The sequence below is a fragment of the Amblyomma americanum genome, chromosome 1 (genome assembly GCF_052857255.1).
Source record: "Amblyomma americanum isolate KBUSLIRL-KWMA chromosome 1, ASM5285725v1, whole genome shotgun sequence".
NCBI lineage: Eukaryota > Metazoa > Arthropoda > Arachnida > Ixodida > Ixodidae > Amblyomma > Amblyomma americanum.
Genome location: NC_135497.1, coordinates 298284817 through 298312508, shown reverse-complemented (window position 1 = coordinate 298312508; position 27692 = coordinate 298284817). Strand labels below are relative to the sequence as shown.

Here is a 27692-nt window from a genome sequence, read left to right as displayed (position 1 = left end):
ATTGATTGATTGATTGATTGACTGAAGGTTAGTGAGCACTGTTGCTAAAAAAAACAAGGCAGCACAAAAAAAAGAAAATTCGGTGGACACACCATGCCCAAAAATGTGTAGAGAAGCCAACAGGAGGCAGCAGAGGAGGTTGGGGGCATCTTCAAAGGCCACTGGACACATGCTTGCTCTACAACTAGTGTGAATAAAATCGCGGGTTTGCCGGTCCTGACCTGTGATAACAATTGGATAGCGGCCACAGGAAAGTACTGCTCAATATATTATATGCAAGAAGTTCATGAAACCGTTGCTAACAAACCATGCACATGACATAACAGACAGAACGCAGTTGCGAAGATGTACAACAAGAAACCTCTTCCCCGTAAATTCTTGAAACTGCAGTAAGAAACGATTTCCGCCGCCTTCATCGCACCGACGCATCCCATTTTTTTTTTTTTGTAAGTGCGCACGTGTCTACGCCTTCAAGCGCAATTTTTTCTTTAAATATTCACAAGTCGCTCGCCATGCCTGATACTCCCATTGTTCCAGTTTAATTTCATCAACGCACGTGCTTGTCGCGCATCATTTCAAGAAATCCGGTCAGTCAGGCCTGCTGTGTTACTCCCAACTTCACTGCGCGCGTGTGCACCACAAAAGAACCCAGTGAGCTGTGTTTTTTGCCGAAAGAATAGAGAAGGTGGGCATGGGTTTATTTGAAATTTGTCAACGTTATTCAGGGAGGTACCGTTCGGCGAAAGCCCGTCGGAAAAATGACCACAAACAGCGCAGGCTGGGCCTTCCAAGATCTGCTTCACCCGATCGAAACATCTCTCGCAATGCTCCGCAGCAAGATTGTAACAGACGCGCGCTTCACAAATTTCTAAGAGCATTAGATATAAGGGATGTGCCCCCTGCGGTCCAGCAACTCCCCAGGCAGGTCACCGCGACGTCTCCGACTTCCATCCATTGAGCGCCATGCAGTCCTCCTTTCCCGCGAGTCACCTGGCTACAGTTGAGACCTCAAGTAATGGGGATGATCGTCGACCTCCGTAGGGAGAAAACGTGTTTTTCGTGCCCTCTCCTGTTTACCCGAGCGCTCCCTTCGCGGCATCGAGTCCGCCTGTTCCCGTGTCCCAGTTTCCTTTTTTTCTTGTAGTTTTTCTTTTTTTCCATTACGCCATAGCCTAGCTCAGGCCCACTCCCCGTGGCCTGTGTGCCATGGCCCCTCCAGCCCCCTGACCATCGGCACCCCTACCATCTGAACCATGGCGGACGAAGAAGATGCCCTCCACATGCTCGATGAGGATGGCATCCGAAACGCCCTCCATCGTCACAGGCGAACAAACAGCTTCGGGTGCTCCCGCAGCCTGCGAAAACTGATCACTGAAGCGAATGCCACCCTTCAGCGCCAAGGAGAAGCGGCCCGCCTGGTCACTGCGATACAGAGGACCCCTCCACCTGGCGACGCACCCGCAATCGCCAGCACATCCTCGGTGAATGCGGCCAGCGGCCAGGAAGCAAGCAAAGGTGGATGCGCTGAAACCTTTGTAACACCGCCGCCACCGCGGCTACGACGATTTGACAGCATCACACCTGTCACCATCAGCCGTAGCGAAGCAGCCCACGGCCCAGCCCTGCTCTCAACCAAGCCGAGTACAGCTGACGCGGCGTGTCAACACGATGACACCCAGACATGCCTGGATTCCCAAACTCCAGCCATTCCAGAAGCAGACAGCAATGTGCTCCCCGCTCCTGCCGCCACAACAAACCCCGCCCCGGCCGAAGCATTCACAGAGGCAGACTACGAACGTGCTGCTCTCGCCTACGCAGAAAAAAGAGCCAGTGCCCCTCCGGCCAGGCGGCTCCCCACTCCCCCTCCCGCGGAGCCCGACAGAGCGACAGCGAAGGGGCTTGGCGCCGCAGTACAAAAGCCAGCGAGGAATGCCCCAAGACGCCGCATACAAACCACCGCAGCGGCTCCCCTGGCTCCTGCCGCTCAGCCGTCGGCAGCGCGCTTCACCGCAGCGCCACAACAGGGAAAGAAGTCGGACATCGCCACCGTTCTTTACTATCCCGTGGACAGGATGGCCAACTATCTAAAGCCAACAAGAGACGCCATCGCCGCTCAACTGTCCAAACTACCGGGGGTGAAAGCTGTGCGTGTGAATTTCCGCCGGAACGTGGTCGCCGTGGACGCGCACGCATCTGCCGACCTCGACCCACTCCTCGGCATCACCACCATCTGCGACATCAAGGTCCGAGCCAAGGAGGCCGGCGGCAACAGCTGCACCGGTCGAGTGTTTCGCGTGGACCGCGCGCTCTCGACCGAGGACATCATGTCGGGCATCGAGTGCAAGGTGCCGGTGCTAGCCTGCACGAGAAGCGGAAACGACATCATACTCCGCTTCGCGGGCACCCACCCACCCGAAGAGGTCTCCCTCTTCAAACTGCGCCGCCCCGTCCGCGCCCGACTACCGAGGCCGCTCCAATGCCTGCAGTGCGGTGTCATCGGCCATGCCACTGCTGTGTGTACCGCAAAGCCGAGGTGCCTCCGCTGTGGACGCGATCACCACAAGTCCCGATGTGACTCACCCCGGCCGCGATGCATTAACTGCAACGGCACGCACACATCAACCGAGCCGCGCTGCCCCCGTTGGCAACAAGAACGCAAAGTGGCCGTCCTCCTGGCGTCATCGCATCAGCCCATGTCTCGCCGTGACGCTCGCCGTGCAGTTACTGCAAAACAAACCTCTGCTGCATTTTCAAGCCAGACAGCTCCTGCGGATTCAACCAAAAAGGGCCCCCCTGCACCAACACAGCAGGACCTTACGCTTGCTGACACCCTGCCCAATAGACCAGCGGCAAAAACGGGAAGCAATACCGACATCGAAGCACACTGTGAACCGGCGACGGAAGTCACTGTGACTCCAATTGGAAGTGTCACTGCACGCAACTGTGCCCCAGCGCTCCCGCATACCGCTCGGTCTTTTCGTGACGTGGTGGTAGGGAAGAAGCCAGACAGCGCACCTATCGCTCAGCTCGACCAGCGTGATGCTGTCATCGCCGCGCTTGCCGCTGCCGTTCGTGCCCTCATAGAGGAATTGCCCAGCGCATCTCCGGCCCGCCAGTTATGTGCAGCTGCACTTGCAGCACAGCAAGCTCTGAACCATCATGGCTAGAAACAGTCGCGTCAACCGGCCGCGTGTGTTGCAGTGGAACTGCTGCCATCTACGCCGCCGTCAACCTGAGCTAGCAGCCATACTACCTCTACAAAAGTACGACGTCATCGCGCTACAAGAGACTTACACGCGCGCAGAGGACCTCGTACTTCCCGGATACTTGGGCTACAGCAGCCCAACCGAGTGCGCGCTGGTGACCTGTGCTGACATTCCTTGCACCGACGCCGCACACCCACCTGGATCCCCTCGGGCAGCTATATATGTCCGTGCATCTTTTGCGCACCATGTAGTGCCTACTGCAGACCTCACCGGTGGCCCCGTCGAGTGTGTTGCCGTCACAGTGCGACTCGGGGGAACTGACACCACCGTTGCAAGTGTCTATGTGCGGCCTGGATACCCGTGGGACGCACGGCTCATCGTTCGTCTCACTCAACGAATCAAGCAAAACCTACTCATTTGTGGTGACTTCAACTGTCGCCATGTTGAGTGGGGTTCCCGCACCTCATCCAGACAGGGATGTGACGTGCTAGACGCTATTCGCGCTGCGGGACTGAACCTGTTGAACACAGGTAGTCCAACGTTTGTGCGTCCGAGCTGCACTCCTACAGCTATCGACCTCAGCGTGGCTTCCCCAGATTGTGCCTACGACTGGTCTACGCACCCCGATACTGCAGGATCAGACCACCTGCCTATTGACATCTTGCCACGAACTGAACGCCCTGCGGACAAAGTGACATACAGTGTAGTGCAGTGGTCGCGCTTTCGCGAGCTATGTGAGCAAAATCCATGTGAACCACATAACTTCTTCGATCACATTGCCGCCTGTGCGAGTGGTGCCACAATACGCTGTGCTGTGCTCCCCGGAACACCTGTGCCAGACATCAAACTCTTGAACCTGCGTGCTGCGCGTCGAAGGGCTCAACGCCGTGCACGGCGCACGAACAAGCCCGCACACTGGACTATCTACAAGCGTCTGGATGCTGCGTGCCTGCGTCACGCCAAACGGCTGCGTCGTCGCAGCTGGATTTCAGTGTGTCGTGCCCTGGACGAACCCCGTGCCCAGGCTCGCGGCTGGCGGATTCTTTCATCAATGCTGCACTCCAAAGCACCACGCTTCCCTGCCCTTTCCATAGCGGTGGCTAAAGGGATAGATGCTCTTGCGCTGGCCGACCTCCTCGCTGAACACTTTGTCCCCACTCTGGTGAGTGACACGCCCATCGCCTCCATCTTTTCTGTTTCTCCATTCGTACCTTTCGTGTGGTTCTCGCGCGAATTTCATGCCCTGTGCACTGAGCCTTTCACAACGCACGAGCTGGATGTCGCGCTCGAACACAAGCGCAAACGGCGAAGTGCCCCAGGTTCAGATCAAGTCACTCACCAGATGCTGAGGAATTTAAATTGTAACCAACGTCAGCGCCTGCTTGAAGCTTACAATGAAGTATTTGCAACCGGAGATGTCCCCCAGTCCTGGCGCACTGCCATCGTTATTCCTGTCCTGAAGCCGGGCAAGCCTTCTGCAAACATCAACTCTTACAGGCCGATATCTCTCACCTCAGTCCCAGGGAAAACGATGGAATATATGGCACTGAAGCGGCTTCAATGGATGGCGGACGTGAGAGGTGCACTGGCACCAGAACAAAGCGGATTCCGCCATTCCCGATGCACCGCCGACTGCATAGCGGAAATATCGGCCTTCTTAGAGGAAGCAAAATATAAGAAGCAGGCTGCCTACCTCGTCCTCCTCGACATTCAGAGCGCTTTTGACTCGCTCGCCCACGCATCTATACTTGATGCTCTGGTAAACATAGGCGTGGCTGAGAATTTATACCGCTATGTCAAATCGTTTCTCTCAGGCAGAACAATGCGTGTGAAAGTTGGTGGCTCGCTCAGCACACCCCGCCTCATCACCAAGGGCGTTCCGCAGGGCAGTGTTCTTAGTCCCTTCTTATTTAATATCGTGCTGGCTAACATCCCGAACATTATCCCTCGCTCCCTTCTGTATCAGGTGCGCGTCAGCATATATGCTGACGACATAGCCCTCTACTGCAGTGGCCCCACACTGTCTGGTCGTACAGTTAGAGCGCAGTTGCAACATGCACTAGAATGTGTCGGAGAATATCTCTCCACCGTGGGGCTCAGCTTGTCAACTTCCAAAACGGAGGCCCTCGTGCTCCACCCTCGTCCTGCTGCATGGAAACTTATACCCAACCTGCAGCTAAAAGGGGTGCCCCTTCCGTGGAAAAAAAGTGCCCGCTATCTTGGACTCGTTATCGACGCGCAGCTCACCTGGCGGCCAGCTGTAGCTAAACTGCGGAAAGAGGCGCGCCAAGTGGCCGATGTGGCTAACCGACTACAAGCCAAAGGAGAAGGCTGCTCCCCAGAGCTGGCATACCGGTTCTACAACGGGATAGCGGTACCTAAACTCCTGTACGCTCTACCGCTCGTCGACCTGCGCCCCAGCCTGTGGCGCGCCATCGACGTAGACCAACGCGCTGCGATCCGCCGTTTTATGCGCCTGCCGCGCTGGTCGCAAGTACCTGCCACCTATGCAGAAGCTGCCACATGGCCGATCTCTCTCCGGGCACAACTAACAGCCCTCAACACTGTCGAGCGCATGCAAAGAGCTCCGGGAACTTCGCAACTCCTCAGCCGACTGTCCGAAGCCCGCCACTCGCACATGGGCCGCGCAGCACAGCTGTTTGGCGCGCACATCGCCCGACCGCCCTCTAGCTGCAGCCCGGCACTTCCGCCCCACCTGCGCGCCCCGCTCAGCATCCAGACCGTCATCCCAGGCGTGCGATCCAAGAAAGACACACCCGTCTGCGCGCTACAGCAAGAAACCGCTGCGCTTCTCCACGAGGATTGCAGCGGCCGAGTAGAAATATATACCGACGGATCCGTGCTGGAAGGAGGCGCATCAGCGGCTGCCGCATGTGTAGTCCCTTCTCTCGGCATCGCCAGGCAGAGCCGCCTCACATGCAGTGCCTCGTCCACAACCGCAGAAGTTGCCGCCCTGCACTTGGCAGCTGATCTCATCCTGGAGACACCTGACCTCTCTCCAGCTGTCGTCCTCAGTGACTCCAAGGCTGCGCTCACCACGCTGCGGAGGTCGCACCATACACTGCCCATGTATGCCAACCTGGACAACAAGCTACGCCAGGCACGAGCACTCGGCCGCGACGTTCTGCTCCAATGGCTCCCGTCCCACGTCGGAATCAGCGGCAACGAGCAGGCTGACCAACTGGCCAAGCAAGCTCACGCCGACGGCACACCGGAGTGCACTGCAATATCCCCCCTCGATGTGGCCCGGCACAACATCAAAGCCCGCATCGTCGCACAACACCCGGATGCCAGAGTAGCCGCAGGCAAAGCACCGAAGCCCATAAGCTCCCGTGACTTCGATCTCATTGACCGGACCACCCTCCTTAGGATGCGCATAGGCTGCGTCTGGACAGCCGAGCGCATGCATCGTCTACGAGGCGCAGCCAGCCCCATGTGCAAAGACTGTGGAGAAGTGGAAACGCTCGATCACCTCCTCTCAAAGTGTCCTGCCCTCAAGAAGCACAGAGAAGTGCTGGAGGCAAGCTACAGACGCCTGGCCCTACCCTGCGAGAGCGCACAACAACTGCTTTTCCCAGCCGGCCCGCGCGAGAAAACGCGACGCGCCTTCGGGGCTCTGCTCCAATATGTACGAGATGCCCAACTGCTGGAGCGGTTTTAACCTCCCCCTCCCTGGCGGATATCCCCTACAAACCGCACCTTTTGAAGTGCCGCACAGTTACGTCAGATGGTGATGGGTAACGGTAACTGTCTACCAAGATTATCGACTCAGGCCTGCTGCCCCGCATTCCATGCTCGGTAAACACGCCGCTTGCCGGCATTCACGCGCACATCCAGCCACCTCCCTATTGGCCGAGAGACCTGCGCCTCCCTGCGGTCCGCGCGCTTCCAAACCACGCCCCTCGCTCTCTCAGTCGGCTCTGTCTCCCAGTCGAGTGCGCATCGGCGCTCTGCTCTTGGCGCGGCCTCCCCCTCCCGGCCCGAATACGCGAAGACGGGAATCGCGACTGCGCATCTGCGAACTCTACTTTCTCCCACTATCCTGTTCCTCCTACCCTCCCCCTGCGCGGCGCAACGACCATTTCCTCACCTGAAAGAGAGAAATTACCGCACGCGTCGTGCTCCCCCCAATTTCTTATTCCTTTCCCCAAGAACATCCATCTCTCTCTCAAGTAATTCCGGACTTCCTCCTGTCTTTATTGTATGTCATGGATTATTTTCCCTTTTTGCTTGTCCGAAGTAGTTATTGATTTCTTGCCATTGGCAACAGTACAATATACAACGATGCATCATGCAGTGTAAATACTTATTTTGCTGCATTTCTAGCCACTTCAAGTCCTTGTTGCAATATTAATGTTTAAAAAACATGTTTTAGTCATTAACAAAATAAAAGATGTTGCTCAAAGCCCGAAAATAAGCACGAAACAGCATGATCGGGCGCCGCACTTCAGTCTCCCAGCCATTGAAACCGAAATTGAGGGTCATCTTTTAGCGTCGCCTAGCGGGCAGTCTGCGCAATGCCGCGACGATCTCGGGGCCCACTGAAATCGACGAGACGCTTCAGGCATGTTCTTCAGGAGGAATTGGTACAGCGCTTATCTTGAAATGCGGAATTGACAACCATGAATTTGGCTTTTCATGTGTTAATACGCGCGAATAAAGTCGTAAAAAAGGTGAGCATGCTGTACGTGCATTATTATGTCCGCGCTCGACGTTCCGCATTTGAATTAATGGCGAAGACTCGTTGCAAATGCAAACCTTTCGGCGTGCGTCGTCTGTTCGCGCAGAAGTTTAGGACGCTTCGTTCACTCGCTAAAAAGTGCTCCGCCCAAAAATATGCACTTAACAATGCTTCTCAACCTTAGCAAAGGTGCACAATCTGTTTTACTGTCTTGTCAGCTCAACTGCTTTGTAGAATATTTGGTTTGGTTTATGGGGGTTTAACGTCCCAAAGCGACTCAGCTAGGCTATGAGAGACGCCGTAGTGAAGGGCTCCGGAAATTTCGACCACCTGGGGTTCTTTAACGTGCACTGACATCGCACAGCACACAGGCCTCTAGAATTTCGCCTCCATCGAAATTCGACTGTCGCGGCCGGGATCGAACCCGCGTTTTTCGGGCCAGCAGCCGAGCTCCATAACCACTCAGCCACCGCGGCGGCTGTGTAGAAGATTTGCTATGGCTTATGGAATAATTACTGCACTAGCTCGCATACATAACAACTGTCTCAAGCAGTTCAATTTCAGTTCGTCTGTAATGCAAAAATGCAACTGCATGACAAATGTGTTGCATTTTCAGCCCTACTCTATTCTTTCTGCCAGTACAAATTGCACTGAGCATGCGGGCCTAGACTTTGTGGCTAAAAACCTTTACTAATGTGCGTCAAATTAAGGGCATGAATAGGCTAGTGACATATACAGCAGATATTCCAGCATGAGAGAGGTGCGCCCATTTACTGAGGCTTTGGTACGTGCACAAGAACCTCACTCACACACAAAATTAACGACGCAATGCATTTCCCAGCCTGCATATGGTGGTGCGGGACATTACAGGCCATTTACATATAACTTGCAGCTCTGAATGTTAAGAATTCCTGTGCTTGATTTCCCCATGCAGATTGCTGCTTTATGTACATGAAAAAGAAGTACTAAAATAAAAGCATTGTTTTATGGCATCTCTTAAAAGGCTTTATGGCTTCCCATTAAGGCAGAGGCGAGCCTGTAGCCATTTTGCTTTCTTGTACTTAGTGCTCGGAGCCTGGTCGAAGAAGAAACACCAGCCAATGTACGGACAGATGTCCCAATGGCTGGCACCTCAGCTGTTCATGCATATGTACAGAAATGTGGAAATTCAAAACTTGTGCATTGCATGCAAAGCGTTCAAGGTAAGGTAGGTAAGTAATAACACAAGCAGCTGGGCAGATTAGCTAGCCTTGTGTTTTTCTTAATGAAAACCCCAAGTCAAAACAAAGCATCAAAGCCTGCTGCACAACTCTGCTACAGGCACCACAACATAAAGTCAGGCATAAAGACAAAACAGAAAGCAGACCACAGGCAAAAGCAGAACTAATTCTTCACATAAGCAGCTTTACTGTTTAACTGCAAAATGATGAAGTTCATCAGCTGTTAATTGGAAACTCTTCTTGTCATGTGGGTAATAACATCAGATATAACCTTTGTCTTGCAAAAACTCTTGCAGGCACAAATTATACAGCACAGCGTGTAATAAATGAGTTTAATGCAAGAGATCTGAGTGACAAATAGTAAATTATAATAAATAGCATGGTAGAGCGTAGAAAAATCATGCTTAGGCTTTTCCAGCACACACAGAGGCTTGATCCGAGTTGTTTTCAGCGTTTTCTACAAGTTCCTTTACCGAAGTGTTGTGCGATGTTGAACGAAAAGCATTCCCATCCAGTTTTAGTTTTGGCGTGAACACTGGGCATAGCTTGAATGTTAACTGACATTGGCAAACCGTCCCTAAGACACTGGTGATGCCAAAAAATCTGGGATGTCTGTGAACACAATCTGTTCCTTGGCCTTTTAAAACTAGCAATTTTATAGAATGTTTATTATTCTTTATCCTTACGGATAATTGACCCAACGACCACCAGATTGGTCTCTGCCGTCCTTGCAGCATTTCAGACTTCTTGAAAGCACCGACGTCCCTATCAATAAGTCAAACATTCAGTGCAATATTCCTATATGCAATCATGCAATGAATCACATTTAAGCTAGAGACGCAAGCATTTATCTGCTTCACATGCATGTTCAGCACCCAGAGAGTTTTCAAGTAATGATTTGCTGCACAGCGATAGCTCAGTATTATAACATTTGTCTGAGATGTCAATCCTCCCATGTTTTGTACAATGAAAGGTGAAAAACAGCTAGACAATGTCGACTGCTGCGTATTTTTTTTAAAGATTAGTTATCCTGAAGTGAAGCTTCTCATAACTTACTGCCTTAGAGTATTGTCACGAACTAGAAGACGACAAAATGGGCAGCGGCGTGGCACGGAGCGCTCGCACTAGGCCCAACGCGATTAAATCATTCCAACGCCATTTGTCATGTAGTCCTGCTTTCCCCTGCTTGCCGTCACGCAATATTTGGTGGAAATGCGGGGTGAATAATTCTTATCACTTTGTAATGTGATCAGCTTGTCGTCACCCTCCCTCTCCGCACATAGGAAACGGAGAAACATAACTGCAACATGGGGGTCCACCCAAATGGGTAACTTCAACTTAACAGCTCCACACCTGTTGTGTGCTCATGTCGATCGACTGCTCTGCTGGTGAAAACATGCTTCACTTTGGGCATGAAGTTGGGAAATATGTTCCCACAAAACAATTCATAAATCCTAAAAGTGGCTGTAAACGTACACTGCGAACAGCAATGTCAGGCAACGGGACCCCGCCGTGGCCGGTGTCGCCGTTTCTGCAGCTGACTGTTGCGATCGCATAAGCCCTAAGTGTTAGCTCTGGATTCGAGCACCTCACATGCAGCACAAATTCCTGAGCAATAAATCGTTCTGTGCTTTAACATCTTGTCGAGCTGTAGTGACGGAGGCCGAACAGCACATATCTTCACACCAACGACCGCAGTCATGCGAAAACGGCTGTGTCCGAAGTTGTCCGAGCGAGAAATTGGTGCTCCTCAAGGAGAGAAAAGAGCCTACTTGACCAAATCCCCGAACTTCCACAATGCTCTAAAATGTTTACCGCCAACCAAACGCTCCAAGCAAAGCCAAGAGCTGTCCGTGGAGCTCGTAGCAAGCAGTCTGCGAACGGATCGCAACGGCGTACTGTTTTCGCCGTTCACTACTTGACGGCACTCGGAACATGTTGCATTCCGTTGCTTTGAAGTTGCTGCAGTTTGAGGCAGCGCACAACACCCTGCTTTCGATGTGAGCGTTAGTATTAAGGAAAGAAATGCCGAAACCGCACGTCTGCAAGCAATACCTATAGAAACGGAACCGCAGGAAAGACCCAGAAGTCCAAATTAACGTGACAAAGCTCAGCCGTAACGCAATGTCCGATGTATTTTGGACACCATCTATTGTAGGCCTCGGAAATAAGCCTTGAGGTCTCCTTTATATCTGGCGATGATAGCGATCCGATAAAAAACCGCTTCACAATTTTCGCATGGCGGAATCTTAGTATACTACACACACGCTACAAAAGGCAGAGTGGGCAAAAGAAAAGGAAATATAAATAACATTGCCCGGCCCGCAACACGAACGCTGCAGTGGACGCCATGCTGCCATTGCTACATCGGCGAGACGAGACGCTGCATCAACGATAGAACGCAAGCACGCCAAAAATAGAGAAGTCACGTAGAAACTATCTGAGCGGAAAGCGAAAATTGTGAAGCAGTTTTTGCATCGGACAGCTATCATGGCCAGATATAAACACCAGACCTATAGGCTTATTTCCGAGGCCTAATCACACGTGCACCAGCAGCCCGTCTTCCCACAAGAAAATGCATTTTTTAATCAGTGATCCTAACAATTCCGCCCAGGTAGTTGCGCGGTTTCTATAGGTATTATAGCTCACTACGCTTCCATTATATGCTGCCTCACATGTTCCAATAAATCATATGGTTGCTAGTCAGCGCGTCTCGTTCCCTTTGTCCCGTCGTAAGCGCTGTTATGTCCTCTCAGTCGGCTGTACCGACCTGCCCGCTCCAGCTCTCTTCTTCAATATAAACCACTCGTCCCGCTAGTTATGCTCGAGGTGCAAAGGTTCACAGGAACATTACACATGAGACAACAAAAATAGCAAATGTCATTACCTATGCATATATGGCGATCGGCCGTACGACGGCAGCATTCCTCTTCGTCCACTTCTTGACAGCGAGTCAGATTCGGTGAGAAAAGTGCCTCGAGCGGAACCCGCACGCCTCGGAGTGAACATGGTCCAAATAAAGAGAACAGCTCACGACAAAAAGCAGCGTCTTGCGACAAATGCGCGACGATCAAACGACGTCTTGAAGTGTGGTCCGCGGCGCAGAGCAATGGCAAATGGAGCTAGTCGTCAGAGGGATGAAAAGCCTAGAGGGCGCTGGCTGCAAGAGTGAATTTGGTTGGTTGTTGGGGAAAGGAAATGGCGCAATATCTCTATCACACTGCGGTGGACACCTCAACCGCGCCGTAAGGGACGGGATAAAGGAGAGAGTGAAAGAAGAAAGGAAGAGGTTCCCTAGTGGAGGGCTCCGGAATAATTTCGACCACCTGGCGACCTTTAATGTGCACTGACATCGCACAGCACACGGACGCCTTGGCGTTTTGCCTCCATAAAGACGCAGCCGCCGCGGTGGGAAGAGTGCTGCCGCGTCGCTTGCGGCACGCAGAGAGCATACGCGGCGTCTGCTTCTGCACGTCGTTTCGTGTGTTGTTTTAAGGGGAAAGCCTCTACAGACTCGTGACTCGCCAGCAGGAATGTTCGCAGAAGTGTGTCCCACTATAACTGTAAATCAAACGTGGTTGAGGTGTCTACAGAGATTTTGAGATCTGAGAGCTACTGCATCGTTTCCTCAAAAACATTTCCTCAAAACACATGTTTTTGCATTACTCCACGTAAAAAATAATGTGGATTAGCTCAGCTAATCCAGGATACACAAAGCGAAAAATATCGGCGTTCACTGTGTCCATTGGCGTTGGGGTTGACAATGTTCTAGATGACGATGGCTCTGAACAAAGGAAGGACGCATAACTGGCTCCCTGGATATGTGGACGCCTCATTCGTGCTTTGATTCGTGGTTAGAGAGATGTGGAATGAATGAATTAGCGCTGACAGCGTTGTGGCTGACATGCGGTACTGCAGCAATACCCAGGCCGCAGCATTCATTTGATGATCAATCTCTCACGATCAACCATTAACTACATGCGACCTCCCAGGGTGGCAGGGAGGACGCCCTGCCTATCCAGTGTGCAGAACGCAATCAAAGCAGGCTTTTGACACCAACGCCATGTACATGAAAGCGAGATTGAGGTCCCCACAGACCCAAGGAGCCGTTGTGCGTAGTTCCTTTCGTGAAAATGAACAGCCTTTGCAAACTTCTCAAGGCAAATGAATTCTATGAACGCCGTCGGCTCACTTGTTTTCTTCGGTTTTTGAGGAAAGCAAATTGGCAAAGTAACCGTCTCACATATCTCGGTGGACACCCGAACCGTGCCGTAAAGGTAGGGATAAAGGAGGGAGGGAAAGAAGAAAGAACTGAAAACTGAAAGTTGCATTTTGAGGAATGCCCCGCCGCTGTGGCTCAGTGGTTAGGGCGCTCGACTACTGATCCGGAGTTATTTATTTTATTTTATTATTTATTTCATAATACTGCAGGCCACTGCTTGGCCCAAGCAGGAGTGAACATATAATGATACATAACCAAAAGAATAAAGTTATTCAATATTAGCAGCACACGGAGACCAAAAGAATAAATTTATATAATGTTAGCAGCGCACGGATACCAAAAGAATAAACCAAACAATAAACTTATACAATATCAGCAGCACACGTATACAAAACATACATATAATCAATATTAGCAGGTAAATAGACGATTTAACGCATCAGAAAAATTTTGCGAGGAAAAAACAGATTCCGGTAGCGAATTCCAATCTTGCACTGTTCTAGGGAAAAAACTGTATTTAAAACTGTTAGTTTTGGCGAAAAGGGGGAGTAAGTGAATGTTCAAGAACGTTCCGAGTCCTTCTCACTAGAGGACGCTTAATGCACTCCGGTAGCTTCAATTTATTTTTACCTGTTAAACTATTAAACAAGAATACCAATCTATTAATCTTTCGGCGGACTTCTAGCGTAGGAATGTTATTTGACATCATTAACTGCGATGGAGAGTCTTCCCTTTTGTATTTTCCGTATATAAACCTAACCGCTTTCCTATTTACTTTTTCAAGGACCATTATGTCCTTTTTCGTGTACGGGTCCCAAACGACTGAGGCATATTCTTTCTTTCTTTTTTATTTGTTGCTTAGACGTTTGCCTAAGAAGGGGCTGAGGCTAAAGGCACAATGTTGCCTGACAGGGCCTCAGCCCCCCACTACATGACAAACAAACATACAAATGACAAATTATAACAGTCCGGCGGGCCGGTAAAAAAAGTAGGCCAGATGTAAGCGTTATACAGAGGAAAATACATACGGAAGAAAATACATACAGAAAAAAAAAAGACAGAAGCGCGTGACAAAAAATTTGCATAATAAATGTACGATGAGTATATAAATAAGAAACAAGGACCAAGACATACATGAAACACTACATCAAATAACAAAGTTCTACTTAAGGCTTGTTCTAGCCTACTGAAAAACAAGACATTATGTACATATAAACACAAAAAAAGAGTACAGAGAGGCGAACACAGAATCAGTAAAAAAAAGAAAAAAATAGACCACAACTTGCTCGCATAAGAAATTTTAGCGATTGCTATAGGTGACATCGCTGCAGAGAAGAGCTCCCTTACATTCGTTTTTGAAAGTGGAGAAGGGTTTACTGTAATTAATATTTATATCTCTTCTATTGAGAATTCTGATAACTTGGAAAGAAAGTGCTTGACGACCATAATTTGACCTTATCCTCGGCATCTCTATTTTCGGGTCTCTGATAGCGTACAAGTTTATTCTGTCTGTGGATGTGACATACAAGCGATTTTTATGTATCCATTGTAGCAACTTAAAGTAGTATACCTTGTCTGCCCTCAGCATACTGTACTTTAATAAAAGTGGATGCGTTCTTAGTTCCCTATTTTCGCCATGATAATTTTCGCATATGCGTAACACTTTCTTCTGTAAAGTAATTAATTTTTTGTAATTAGTTTCAGTTGTCGTACCCCAGACTAAAATACCATAACTAATTCTAGAATAGAATAGAGAATAATATAATGTCTGCTTCATCCAAGATGGAATCAAGTGCTGGATTCTGTAAAGACAACCAATGATCCGTGATAAATCAGACTTAAGGCAACTAACATGGGCGTTCCAGGACAGATCACTGCTGAACCATACACCCAAGAATTTTTGCTCAGTGACCTCCTCCAATAGGCTACCTTCATATCTGATGCTAATAGGGTTCTGATCCCTAACGCTTGTCGGTTTAAAAATTACGTATTTAGATTTTGTTGTGTTTAGAGTAATGCGATTGGCTTGTAGCCACCTGGAAAGTTTTAATAAGTAATCATTGACAGATTTTTCAAGGCATGTTTTTGTTGTTCCTGTAAAAAATATATTCGTGTCGTCAGCATACATGATTAACTGGGGGGATCCTGGTATCATAGTTATATCATTCACATATATAAGAAAGAGTAAAGGCCCCAAAATTGATCCTTGAGGGACGCCGTGTTCTAACTTCATTTTACTCGAAGTGCGATCGTTTATGACTACATACTGTAATCTGTCTTTCAGGTACGTTTGCAACAGCCTCAGCGCAACGCCCCGAATCCCGCAGATCTCTAGCTTTTTTATCAATATGTCATGTTGCACAGTATCGAACGCTTTCCGAAGATCTATAAATAGACCAAGGATTAAGAGTTTCTTCTCTATGTTTTCAATAATTTTTTCTTTTATATGTATAAGAGCTTGTTCCGTAGACTTATTTGCTTGAAAACCATACTGTGCATCAGCTATTATTTTATGTTTCTGAAAAAAGCTGTTAAGTCTATCATTAATGACGCGCTCAAATATTTTTGAGAATACAGTTAGAACAGAGATTGGCCGGTAGTTATTCATATTTGTTGCACCGCCGCCTTTATACACGGGTACTACTTTAGCTATCTTCAGGTCATCCGGAAACTCCCCAGTAAGAAGCATTAAGTTGATTATATAGGACAACACATGACTAATATGATTTGCAACATGTTTAATTGGCAAAGCCTTTATACCGTCATCTCCAGGCGTTACGTCACTTTTCAAGCTTCCGATTATTTTGCAAATTTCAGTTGGATTGCACGGAAAAAGCGAGATAGAGCTCATTGGACTGTTTGCATGTGTATAGTAGGACATGCTAGCAAGTTGGCCTGTATATTTCCCTGTGCTAATGAACCTAAGATTCATTTCTTCAGCAAGCTGATCATCAGACAGACGTTCGCCATCGACTGTGATATCTGTTACACAATGGCTTGAGCGCCTTTCGTTCATTAGGTCGTTAACCATCTCCCATAACCTTTTATAGTCGTTGCGAGCACGAAGAATTTGAGCCTGAAAGTACTCGATCTTTGCTTTTTTCAGGTCTGAGATCAATTTGTTTCTGTAGGATTTAAATTCTTTCAGTAACTGCAGATCACGACATTTAAGAAAAGCATGAAACTTCTTGTTTTTTTCTCTTATTCGTTTAAACAAGTCAACAGTCAGCCAGGGTTTCCGCATTCTTTTTCGTTTTGTTTTATGCTCGCGCAAGGGAAAAGCTGCATCGTAGCACTGTAGCAGCCTACTCAGGAACATTTTGTAGGCGACTGTAGCATTAGTTTCCTTGTAAACGTCGTCCCAGCTTTCTTTCTCGATTAGGCTGCAAAAATGTCGCAGGCTTTGGTCATTAATTGTGCGATACCAGGTACTTTCTTTGCTACCTTTATATTTACCAGTCACAGGGGGTCCCAAGCAGAATACTGGAAGGTGATCACTGAGGTCGCATATCATGACTCCAGCAGAAATATCCTCACAACTCATGTTGGTAACACAGATATCCAGGGACGTTGCGGTATCAATAGTCACCTTTGTAGGTATTGTCACAACATTAGTGCAAGCGTACAGGTGCATAATGTCGCGGAATTCGTTTGCATTCGTGCTGTCCGATATTGTATCAATATTCACATCTCCGAGAATAACAAACGACTTTGTAATGGCTCCAACATAACTCAGTGCACTTTCTAAATAGTCACAAAAATCGGACATGATACCAGATGGCGGTCTGTATAGACCGCACCCAAGTTTCGTAAGCCAATTTTTTCATGTGTGCTGGGGCAGTTTTTAGCTTTCTACGTAAAACCCATAGCTTTCTCAATGCGGCTGTAGAAATATTAGTAATGTGTGACGACCGGGTTCGAACCCGACCGCGGCGGCTGCGTTTTTATGGAGGAAAAACGCCAAGGCGCCCGTGTACTGTGCGATGTCAGTGCACGTTAAAGATCCCCAGGTGGTCGAAATTATTCCGGAGCCCTCCACTACGGCACCTCATTCTTCCTTTCTTCTTTCACTCCCTCCTTTACCCTTCCCTTACGGCGCGGTTCAGGTGTCCAACGTTATATGAGACAGATACTGCGCCATTTCCTTTCCCCCAAAACCAATTATTATTATTATTATTATTATTTTGAGGAAATGCGCGGCGCTGTGCAGTGGTGGAACACCTGGTGCTCGGTGTGACTTGGGAGCGAGAGAGAGAGAGAGAAAAGGCGACGGAGTCGGCGGCGGCGACCTGCGCCATGCGTGTCGTCACTCGTGCTCCGACATAACCCGGCTCGCGCGAAGCGCGGTGTTGACTAGCGTAGTGAAGCTTTTCGCTTCAAAATTCATTTACGTAAGGAGACAAGTGTCCTCACAGTTCAATAATAATTAGTTCATTAGTAATTAGTAAATATTTAATTGGCAGTTGATAATTGTAATTGGTTAATTAGAAAATTAGTAATGATAGCTGTTGGTGTATTATGTCGTAACTGGGAACTCAGTATATGATAATGCACTGCGCATGCGCGACGCGCCAGCAGACAATGCACCTGCGCTTCAGCCTACTGCGCATGCGTGTGACTTCATTGAGTGGCGCCACCATCGTTCGAGAGGAGCGCTCCCCAGGAAATCTTGCCAGACGCCTCCATTGGCGTTGCAGCGTCTGAACGATTAAAGCCGGCTGCGGAGGCTGATTTGTTTGACGAGCGGCAGACGGGTTTCCGGATGCGGTGCACGGTTGATTCAATATCGGAGGTTGTCACAGCGCTGGAACACGCCAGCGCGGCAGTTTAGGTTGCGGTGCTGCTGCTACTGGACGTCCCGGGCGCTTTTGAAACCTTCACTGCGCACCAATTCTCGCGGTGCTTGAGGGGGCCGATGTGAGCTGGCGCCTTTTGCAATATGTTCGCGGCTTCCTGAGCGGACGCACCATGCGTGTACGAGTAGGGAGTCAGCTCTCTGAGCCTCGTCCGGTGGACCTGGACGCGCCGCGGGGCTCTGTCTTATCACCATTTCTGTTTAATGTGGCCATATGTCAGTGGTGTCGGCTTGCCTTCCACGAGCGCCCGACGCCATGTGTACATGTCCATATATGCAGACGACATAGCTCTGTGGTGCCAGGGACCAACGGGCGAGGCGCTCCGCATGCGGGGGTGCCTTCAGGGAGCTCTGACCGCAATCGACGCCGGCTTGCGCGGCCTTGGTCTGTCGCTGAGCGCGGACAAATCGGTGGCCATGGCCTGCGTTTCGCGCTCGCGCGCGCGTCTTGTGCCACTGTCACTGGACGGGACTTCAATTCTTTGGCCTAAATCGGCGCGGTAACTTGGCCTGGACATCGACTGGCGCCTTTCCTTCCGTCCCTCGGCGACCAAGGGCCTGTTTGCAGATGAAAGGATCACCGCCGCCGTGCACAAGCTCACCGCTCGAGACCAGGGCATCTCCCAGCAAGCCGCGTTGCGGCTATGCAACGCCGCAGGCTGGAGAATTAGAGGCTTGAAGTGTAATTAGTAGGTTCAGAATGCAGTAATAAGCTCTCTTACATTGTGTGGTCGCGCTAGAACGTCTGCTGTCGTGAATCTTAATTTATAACCCCCTCCGCCCCTCTCGTTCGCCAATTTTTTTTCAGAAATTCCTATGGAGAACCCTGATATATACATATATATACTTGTAAAGTAGACTGACACACGCTTAAAACGATTCAAAACATCAGTAAACCGTTCTTTTTAAGCGTGTGTCAGTCTACTGTGTAAGTTCATAGCGCCTTCCTCGCACAGTTATATGTATAGAGAGCGTCCCACCTAACTTGAACCAAGATCTTGAAAAAACCTAACCGTTCTTCAGAACTGAAATCGCGTAGACGTTCTCAAGGTATTCTGCGGCGATAATTGCACTCTCACGCGAGCAGAATGCACAACGCGTCGCCAGCCGCTGCCGGTAACGCAGGAGCCGAGCAAAGATAGCACTTTCTCGTAAGCGAAGAGATAATAATAATAATTGGTTTTAGGGGAAAGGAAATGGCGCAGTATCTGTCTCATATATCGTTGGACACCTGAACCGCGCCGTAAGGAAAGGGATAATGGAGGGGATGAAAGAAAGGAAGAGAGGTGCCATAGTGGAGGGCTCCGGAATAATTTCGACCACCTGGGGTTCTTTAACGTACACTGACATCGCACAGCACACGGGCGCCTTGGCGTTTTTCCTCCATAACAACGCAGCCGCCGCGGTCGGGTTCGAACCCAGGAACTCCGGATCAGTAAGCGAAGAGAAGGCGCGGCGCTGGCGATGTATTTTTACAAATCACGGATGAGAGCGCTGTAATCGCGGCGCATTCGGGCGCACGAGGGACGCTGTCACGTGATATTTTTTAAATAGCGTGGCTTTTTGGGCTTGTTGGTACATAGTTCCAATACACTGTAGCGCAGCAAAAGACGAGGACACAAAAGAGACGAGAGACGAACACCACGAGCGCTAACTTCCAACAAATTGTATTCTCCTGAAGCATCACATTTATACACCAGAAAACAGCAATCAGACGTGCGAACAGTATCGATTTCTTAGAAAAACGAGCTCTTTATCTGAGAGGAGAATGGAAGGTGTGCTTACACACGAGCATCCTGACCTATTTATCTTTTCGGCTTCAATGATTTCGCGTGTTAACCTTTCTCTACTTTTTCCTATTATAAGACTTTTATCAAATAAAGGCTTACAGGGTTTTGACTTGCATGCGAGAATGTGGTCAACCAGCGATCTGCCTTGCCCGTTTCTGACGTTGCGAGCGTGTTCCATTAGGCGCTCGTTCGGACATCTCCCCGTCTGGCCGATATAGTGTTTCCCGCATGACAAGGGAATTTGATATACAACACCTTCATCGCACGTGACGTAGGGCTTCTGGTGCCTAGTTGCGCATCCGCGCGCTTTGTTGGTGTTGGTTTTTCCCAGTTTGCACAACGTTGCAAGTTTTTTCGGCGCCGAGAACACGACGGTCGCATTCGCTCGTTGACCAATTCTTTTTAAATTGTGGGAAATCTTGTGTAGATAAGGTAATACAACAAGGTTTTTTCCGTTCACGAGGAACTGGGTTTGGATTACATTGATTTTCTGGTTTCATTCTCTTAACAAGTTTTTCTGCAACAGAAACTTGAACATGGGAGGGGTATCCGGCATTAGTAAGCCTCTTGGACTGCTCTTGAAAACTATCGGTCATCATGTGCGGACAAGATTTCTGGAGAGCATTTCGAAAACATAAATTGACAATACCTCTTTTTATCAGTTTTGAATGAGCGGAGTGATATGGCAGCATCGGCTTGTTGCTTCGCGGCTGGTAGGCCCAGCATATGTGATGAGCGTGAAAGGTGAATTTAATATCTAAAAATCTAATGGAGTTATCGATGGGCAATTCGCATGTTAAAACAAGCGGTTTAAAATGTTGTCATGGTAGTTAAGATGCTATGAGCCTTTGACTCAAGTTAGCCTTGGTCACACTTAACAAGAATAAAAAATTCATCAACAAATCTAAAGACCTTGATTACGTCCAAGCTGTCAAGGTGGCTGGAAACAGCCTTGCCAAGTTTTGTTAAAAACAGATTACTCAGAATTGGCGCTATGCACGACCCGATGCATATCCCTGTGTGTCGGCGAGCAGTTTTTTAGAAATTTTAGCTATTTACTTGCAGTCAACGTTCATTAACTGGGAAGGAAAACCCTACCTCCAGCCCGGCTCCAGCTGAGAGTTTCGAAACTGAAGTATATCTATAAACGTTGACTTGCATGAGAAGAGACCTTGCCAAAAGGCTAGTGCAGAAGAGCGGAACTCATGTGGCACGACGTGAAATCAAATGTCGAAGTGCAGGTGGCCCTAGCTGCACTGACAAATCAAGAGCGAGAGTGCTGCACCACTTGAACTAGTGCAGAAAGTGCAGCCAAATTGAGGAGACCTTTCATGTTCAGCATGCAAAGGAAGCATCAGCCCTGCAGCCACAAGGGCAACAGGTGTTTTCAGTTTTGGTGAAAAACTGCACGTGCAGCTCCACCTAAGCAAACCTGAACATGACCATTATGTTCAATTTTGATGCAGCCAGTTTCACTAACTGCCCAAACAAGGATACAACATGTAGGTGGTGCATCATTCACAGTGACATGCACATCTGCATCCACAGAGGTTTTCATACATTCTATCATTAATTCAGTTGCTTGTGGCCAGCCCAGATCAATGCATGAGCACAGCACAGGCATTTCAAGCCTTTGAGCAAGTCTAAAAATGCAAAAGTGGCACTGCTGAGCACACAACTTTACATCCTGTAAGCATAGCAGTACAGTAAAAGGTCATTAAATCAAATTTCAAGGGACCAGAAAAAATGTCTAAATTATTGGAAGTTCAAATTATCGAATTACCTCGAAAATACCGACAAGAACCACTTGCATTACGACAAATTTATTTAGTAAAAAAATTGGGCAATGGTTGCCTGCTTTTGAGATGAGAACAATGCGACAAAGACTATATTTCACATTTCAATTAAAACCTTATTGCGTGCACAGCAGAACTGCTCCAAAACGGCAAGAGCCCTCGCAGCATCCTTCAGAATGCGTTGGAGTAGCGGTAGAGCTTCACAAGTGGCTGTGAGAAGGCTTCATCTATGGCTGCTAGATAAGACGTGTGGCCGTGCTTGTGTGTGCAAACAGCAAATGGCGTGTGACAAGTGCGCAATTTTGGCACAGTAGAAGAACCATGCAAATGAAAGAGTGAAGCCTGTGGCGGCGCCAATCGACATCTAAAACTGTGAACAGCTGAGCTCGGTTGGATGGCTGATGCGTGGCCTATAGCTGTCGTCGATGTGGGCTTGATGCGAAGCTCCACAAAGCGAAGCCGAAAACTACACGGTCAGACAATTCTTGGAGACGGGTTCGTCCAGTTTTCGTCACGACTGCCATTGCATGCATGGCAGAGGTCCGTCCGCAACTCTGCAGCATGCAGCTGTTTTGAGTAGGGCTATTGTGATGACGGCTTGCTGTGTCGGTCATTCCTGGATGCTGCCTCGGGAGCCCGTTTGAATTAATGCCCGAATTAGTGAGCGTTCGACACCACAGACTTCCATGGGTGCTTGCCGAGACTGCATCAGCAGTTCAAATTAACCAGATTTTACAATTGATGAGTCTCGAATTAATGAGCTTTTACTTAGTAGTATGTGGGGCTTAACGTCCAAAAGCAACAAATGGGCTACGAGGGATGCCATAGCAGAGCGCTCAGGATTAATCTAGAACCCCTGGGGTACTTTCACTGAAATGTGGCTGCAACACTTAGAATTTGATCCTGTGATCTTGGAATCAGCAGCTCAGCAACATAACCACTAAGCCACCACAGCAGGCACATCCTGCAAGCACTTATGAGCAAATAAACTCCCTGTCAACCCAGTGATGTTCACTCTGTATCAAAGAAAACTGAGAGAAAACAAAAAAAAATAGCAAAAGTTTCACACACAAAGGTGCACTGACCTTGCATCACGTGCGGTTGCATGGACTGAACGAATGCAAACAATGCCGTTGACACGGGAAAAGAACAATGGTGTTTCCTCATAGCAGCCTGCAAATCAAAAGAACGAGAAGCACCTGTTGCTAAAAAGAAGTGGCAGAACCAAACATCTACTGTCATTATTTTCATCATTTAGAAAAAATGAAAAGGAAGATAAGGTTTGGCACATGTGGCACAGTTTACAGCTGGTGCCACTGCAAGCACTGCAGTAGAAGTGCATATACCTGCAACAATTACAGTGCTATTGTTAAACGGTGAAGAGAGTGAAAACACACAAAGAAAAATGCATGACTTTTCCTGCTGTTTTCAGCACTAGTATTACTGGCTGTACTGTGTGCATCCAGACATGGCATGTTGCTTGATAACTGTAGCAGCAACAAAAAACTTGCCATAAAAAGAAACAGAAGTCTGTTTATATTCAGGTCAGCTCTTGCACTTCAATGCAGATTTTATTACACTGATAAGCCAGCCCAAGCTGTTGGAACTAAATATTTTGCGTGCCTCATTGGTGCTGTCGTCTCACCTGCTCCTAGAAGCTTGTCTTTCTTGAACTCAATAACATCCAGGTCACCCACATCGCTGCCAGCTGAAAAAAAAAAAACGTATATAAACCTGCCGACTCAAGCAAAAGCACACTATTGACTGCAGACCTGGCATGCAATGTTTAACTAACCGTACAGCGGAAGACATTTAATTTCAAATACTCCCGTCGAACCTTAGCCTTATTGTTTCACTCTTTGCTAAGGTTGGAGCTCATCAGAAAACAAGGAACACAGACAGAAGTGGATGGCAGTATATGTAGGAGAAACTGGTCATTGCATTAATGACCTCCTTCGTGAACATAAACGCAACGTAGAGAACAAGAATGAACAAGACGAACTGCTTGTACTACATTATAACACATGCAAACATTGTACACCACTCTTTGAAAAGTGTTCTTTAATCAGCATAGGCAAGGATAGGCACACACAAGAAATCATTAAATTCCGTCAGTTGACATTTAGAGCTCATGTAGTTATGTTCCTCCTCCTCACAAAAAAAGAGCTTATTTCAAGAGGTTGCCATATATAGACCTTCTCACAAACCCCGGAAAAACCGTTTTTATTTTTATTGCGGGAAAAGCGTTGGGGAGCTTAATCCTCCAACTCTTCCTGTGCCACGAGCACAGTCCAGTGCCCAATAAGGCAGCGCTCCTTGGCCTGTTTATGAAAAGGTCTATCATAAACTGATACCAACTAGCCGGCCTCAACAAGCTAACAGGCCAGTGATGTAGCATCACGTCGTGCTTTACTGTACAGTACAGCATCCATGATATGATCGCGGTTGATATAAATTTTGGAATGATACTTCCATGATACAACTGCAGTTCATATAAATTTTGGAATGATACAAATTTGTAAAATTCCCTTGCTGGAATGTGTTGTGTACAATGGGCAAAATTTTGAATATCTGGACACTCTACCGTGCTACAATAGCAAAAATGAATGTGCAAGCTGCGACTGCATCCGTGAACGCTCAGTGCTGTCCGCACATCACCAATGCCACTATTGCTAGACATGCAGTATGCAGCGTGAGCAGTGAGTGGCAGCGTGCAGACCACATATCGCCAACGCACTACGATTTAGCGATCACCGATGTTGCGAGTGAGCGGTGGAGCGTGGCCCATCAGATGTAAATAAGCCTGCGCGAATGCATCTCTCGTCCTTCTGCAGACGGGTTTTGTACGGTTTAGATGATATGAGTATTTTCCGTAACCCCATCAGATTCGTATTACTGATCTGTAACCATTTCTTTTTTGTAGCGATAGCTACTTTACTCTAGCATTTCGAGCCTCCAGCGTGGCGGTGCCGTGGCCACTGTGCCGCTGCCACGTGGTCACGTGGTTGGTCACATGGTGCGTGGTTGGTCACGTGGTGCAGAGCAGCTGCCAGCGGCGCGGCGCGCCAGCGAAACTGAGTGGGAGGGGGGAGAGAGTGAATCACGTCATGGGACGAAGATGAAGAAAGAATGCCCAGCGAAACGGAGCGGCGAAAGACTGACTTTGCAATTCGAATGAGCGAGTTCGACTTGGCCAGCTGTGGCTATCGCGTCACTGCAGGTTTAACCAGAGCTAAACCACAGACAAATTTGTTTTCAGTCAGGACAACCGCACCACTCAATGTACCAAAGTCACTTTCTTCGCTACTTTTCTGGCACTTGCAGTCTCCCCCTCCTGGCAGTTCTTTTGCCGTTTGCTTGATCTAAAAGAGACAAAAGTAATAAACTTATGCTCGGAAACCCTCGGTGTAACAGTCGAGCCGTCTCAAATAGAGCGCGCACATCGCCTCGGGAAGTACCAGGAAGGCAAATGCAGACCTGTCATTGTTAAATTTGCACTTTTCAAAGACAAACAGCTCGTTCTGGACAAGGGGCCCAAATTCAAGAATACAAATTATGCTGTACGAGAAGATTTTTCGTTAAAAACACGAATATCAAGGAAACACCTACTTGATTTTGCGAAGTCACAAAACGCCACGTATAAACTTAGCGTAGACAGACTGCACATCGGTGACGTCACCTTCGTATTTGATGTTGCATCTGGGAGCGTCACTCGATCTACAAGATAGCTCACAAGGGAAAAGATAGCTGGTACAATCGATCATTCAAACTCTACTTGTCGTAATCACACGCCATCACGATTACACTTATCATGCACTAATATGCGTAGTTTGCTACCCAAACGTGTTGAACTATGTTCATACCTGGATAACAGTGAGTGTGACATTTTAGCATTAACTGAAACGTGGCTAAATCCTGATATTTCTGACACTGAGGTACTGCCCGATACCAACGAGTACATAATCTTCCGCAAAGATAGAGAAAACAAAAGAGGAGGAGGTGTCCTAATAGCCGTCAAGAAGCGTATAGCATCTCATCTTGTTAATTTACCCAGTCCCCTTGAGATTATATGGATCTGCATTACGTCATCATTCGTTAATTCAATAATAGGTGCATGTTACAGACCACCAGATAGCTCCGCTGCTTTCATATCTCACTTGCCCGATAACCTCAGTGCCATAAGGACCAAGTTTCCTAAAGCTAATATATTTCTGATGGGGGACTTCAATTTCCCGGACATTGACTGGTCTAACCTCACCTCTGACTCTCGCTGTTCTAAAGACTTCATCGACTTAACTTTAGATTTTTCTTTAACTCAGTTAGTAAACCAACCTACACGCGGAACGAATATTCTTGACCTTGTTTTGACTTCATGCCCCGACAATTCAAGCATCGTCTCTACTAGTGAGGGATTCAGTGACCATCTGATTCTTAATTTTGCAGTTAGCATTCCATCACATACGCGGCGTCTAATGTCTAAGCTCACCTTCAACTATAAAAAAGCTGATTGCAAAGCTCTTAACGTTGGTCTGCAAGAATTTTGCTCCTCGTACCTTTCCACTTTCTCTTCCCGTACCGTCAATGAAAACTGGACCTTATTTAAAGAAAAGTTGCTGTCATTAATGGTTGCTCACGTACCACAAACTTCATTTCGGGTCAACATTTCTAAGCCATGGTATCATAGGTCACTTCGCACAATTAAGAATAAAAAGCGCTTATTTAAAGCAATGAAAAAATCTGGATCTCCCTCTCTGAAACTGCAACAGAAAGACTGCGAAAAACAATACTGCCGTGCCGTTCGTAAAGCGAGACATAAATTTTATTCTCATGATCTTCTATCCCTTATGCGCAACAACCCTAAAAAATTCTGGCGTACAATATCCCCAACTAACACTCATACCCAAATCGCTCTACAGGACAATACCGGAAATTTCATTACTGACGAAGAAAGTGCGACTATCTTTAACAATTATTTTACTTCAGTGTTCACCCATGAAGATCTTTCTAACATTCCTGCCACCGCCGAAGTCGACTACAGATATATGACCCCCATCGAATTATCTGTTGAAGGCATCGCGTCACTTATCAAAAACCTTAAAATGTCCACTAGCTCTGGTGTTGACGGAATCAACGCCAAAATTCTTAAACTCACTATAAACTCGAGCAGCTTAATCTTGTATCACATTTTTCAGCAGTCTTTATCTACAGGTGAACTTCCGTTTGATTGGAAAATAGGCAAAGTCATCCCCGTGTTCAAATCCGGAGACAGAAGTAACATCAGTAACTACCGACCTATATCTTTAACCAGTATTGCATGTAAGCTCCTAGAACATATCATTGCTTCAAATGTTGCGCAGCACCTTGAACAAAACCGTTTTTTTTACCCTCATCAGCACGGTTTTAGAAAAGGACTGTCATGCGATACTCAACTCATGGAATTTACGCACGAAGTTCTGACTAACATGAATGATAACCAACAGACTGATTGCATTTTCATCGACTTTTCTAAGGCTTTTGATCGGGTAGCACATTGTCGTTTAATTGCCAAATTCTCTGCTTTCAATATCGACTCATTAACGCCATCATGGATTAGAAATTTCCTCTCATTTCGCAAACAATTTACCAGTATAAATAATTGTTCATCCTCTCTCTCTGAAGTATCGTCCGGTGTTCCCCAGGGCAGTGTCCTGGGCCCGTTACTATTTTTAATATATATTAACGATCTGCCAACCGACATTACCTCTAACATCCGTTTGTTTGCTGACGACTGTATTATTTACCGCAGAATTTCTAATCAAACCGATCATATCGCTTTACAGAAAGATCTAGACCATATAACAAACTGGTGTTCCATGTGGCTAATGCCGGTCAACACTGATAAGTGTAAATTAATGACTTTCA

The 27692-nt window shown here is 47.9% G+C and overlaps 1 protein-coding gene across 3 annotated transcripts in view; it reads right to left on the bottom strand.

The window, feature by feature from the left end:
• The window catches only part of LOC144115270 (nuclear pore complex protein Nup133-like), a 144638-nt gene that overhangs the window by 88461 nt on the left and 28485 nt on the right, over positions 1-27692 (bottom strand). For all 3 annotated transcript variants that reach the window (XM_077649577.1, XM_077649578.1, XM_077649579.1), the window contains 2 exons: positions 23437-23499; positions 22877-22964 (listed from right to left, as the gene is read on the bottom strand). In XM_077649577.1, the coding sequence (XP_077505703.1) occupies positions 22877-22964; positions 23437-23499 (151 nt within the window). The remainder of the gene's footprint in view (positions 1-22876; positions 22965-23436; positions 23500-27692) is intronic.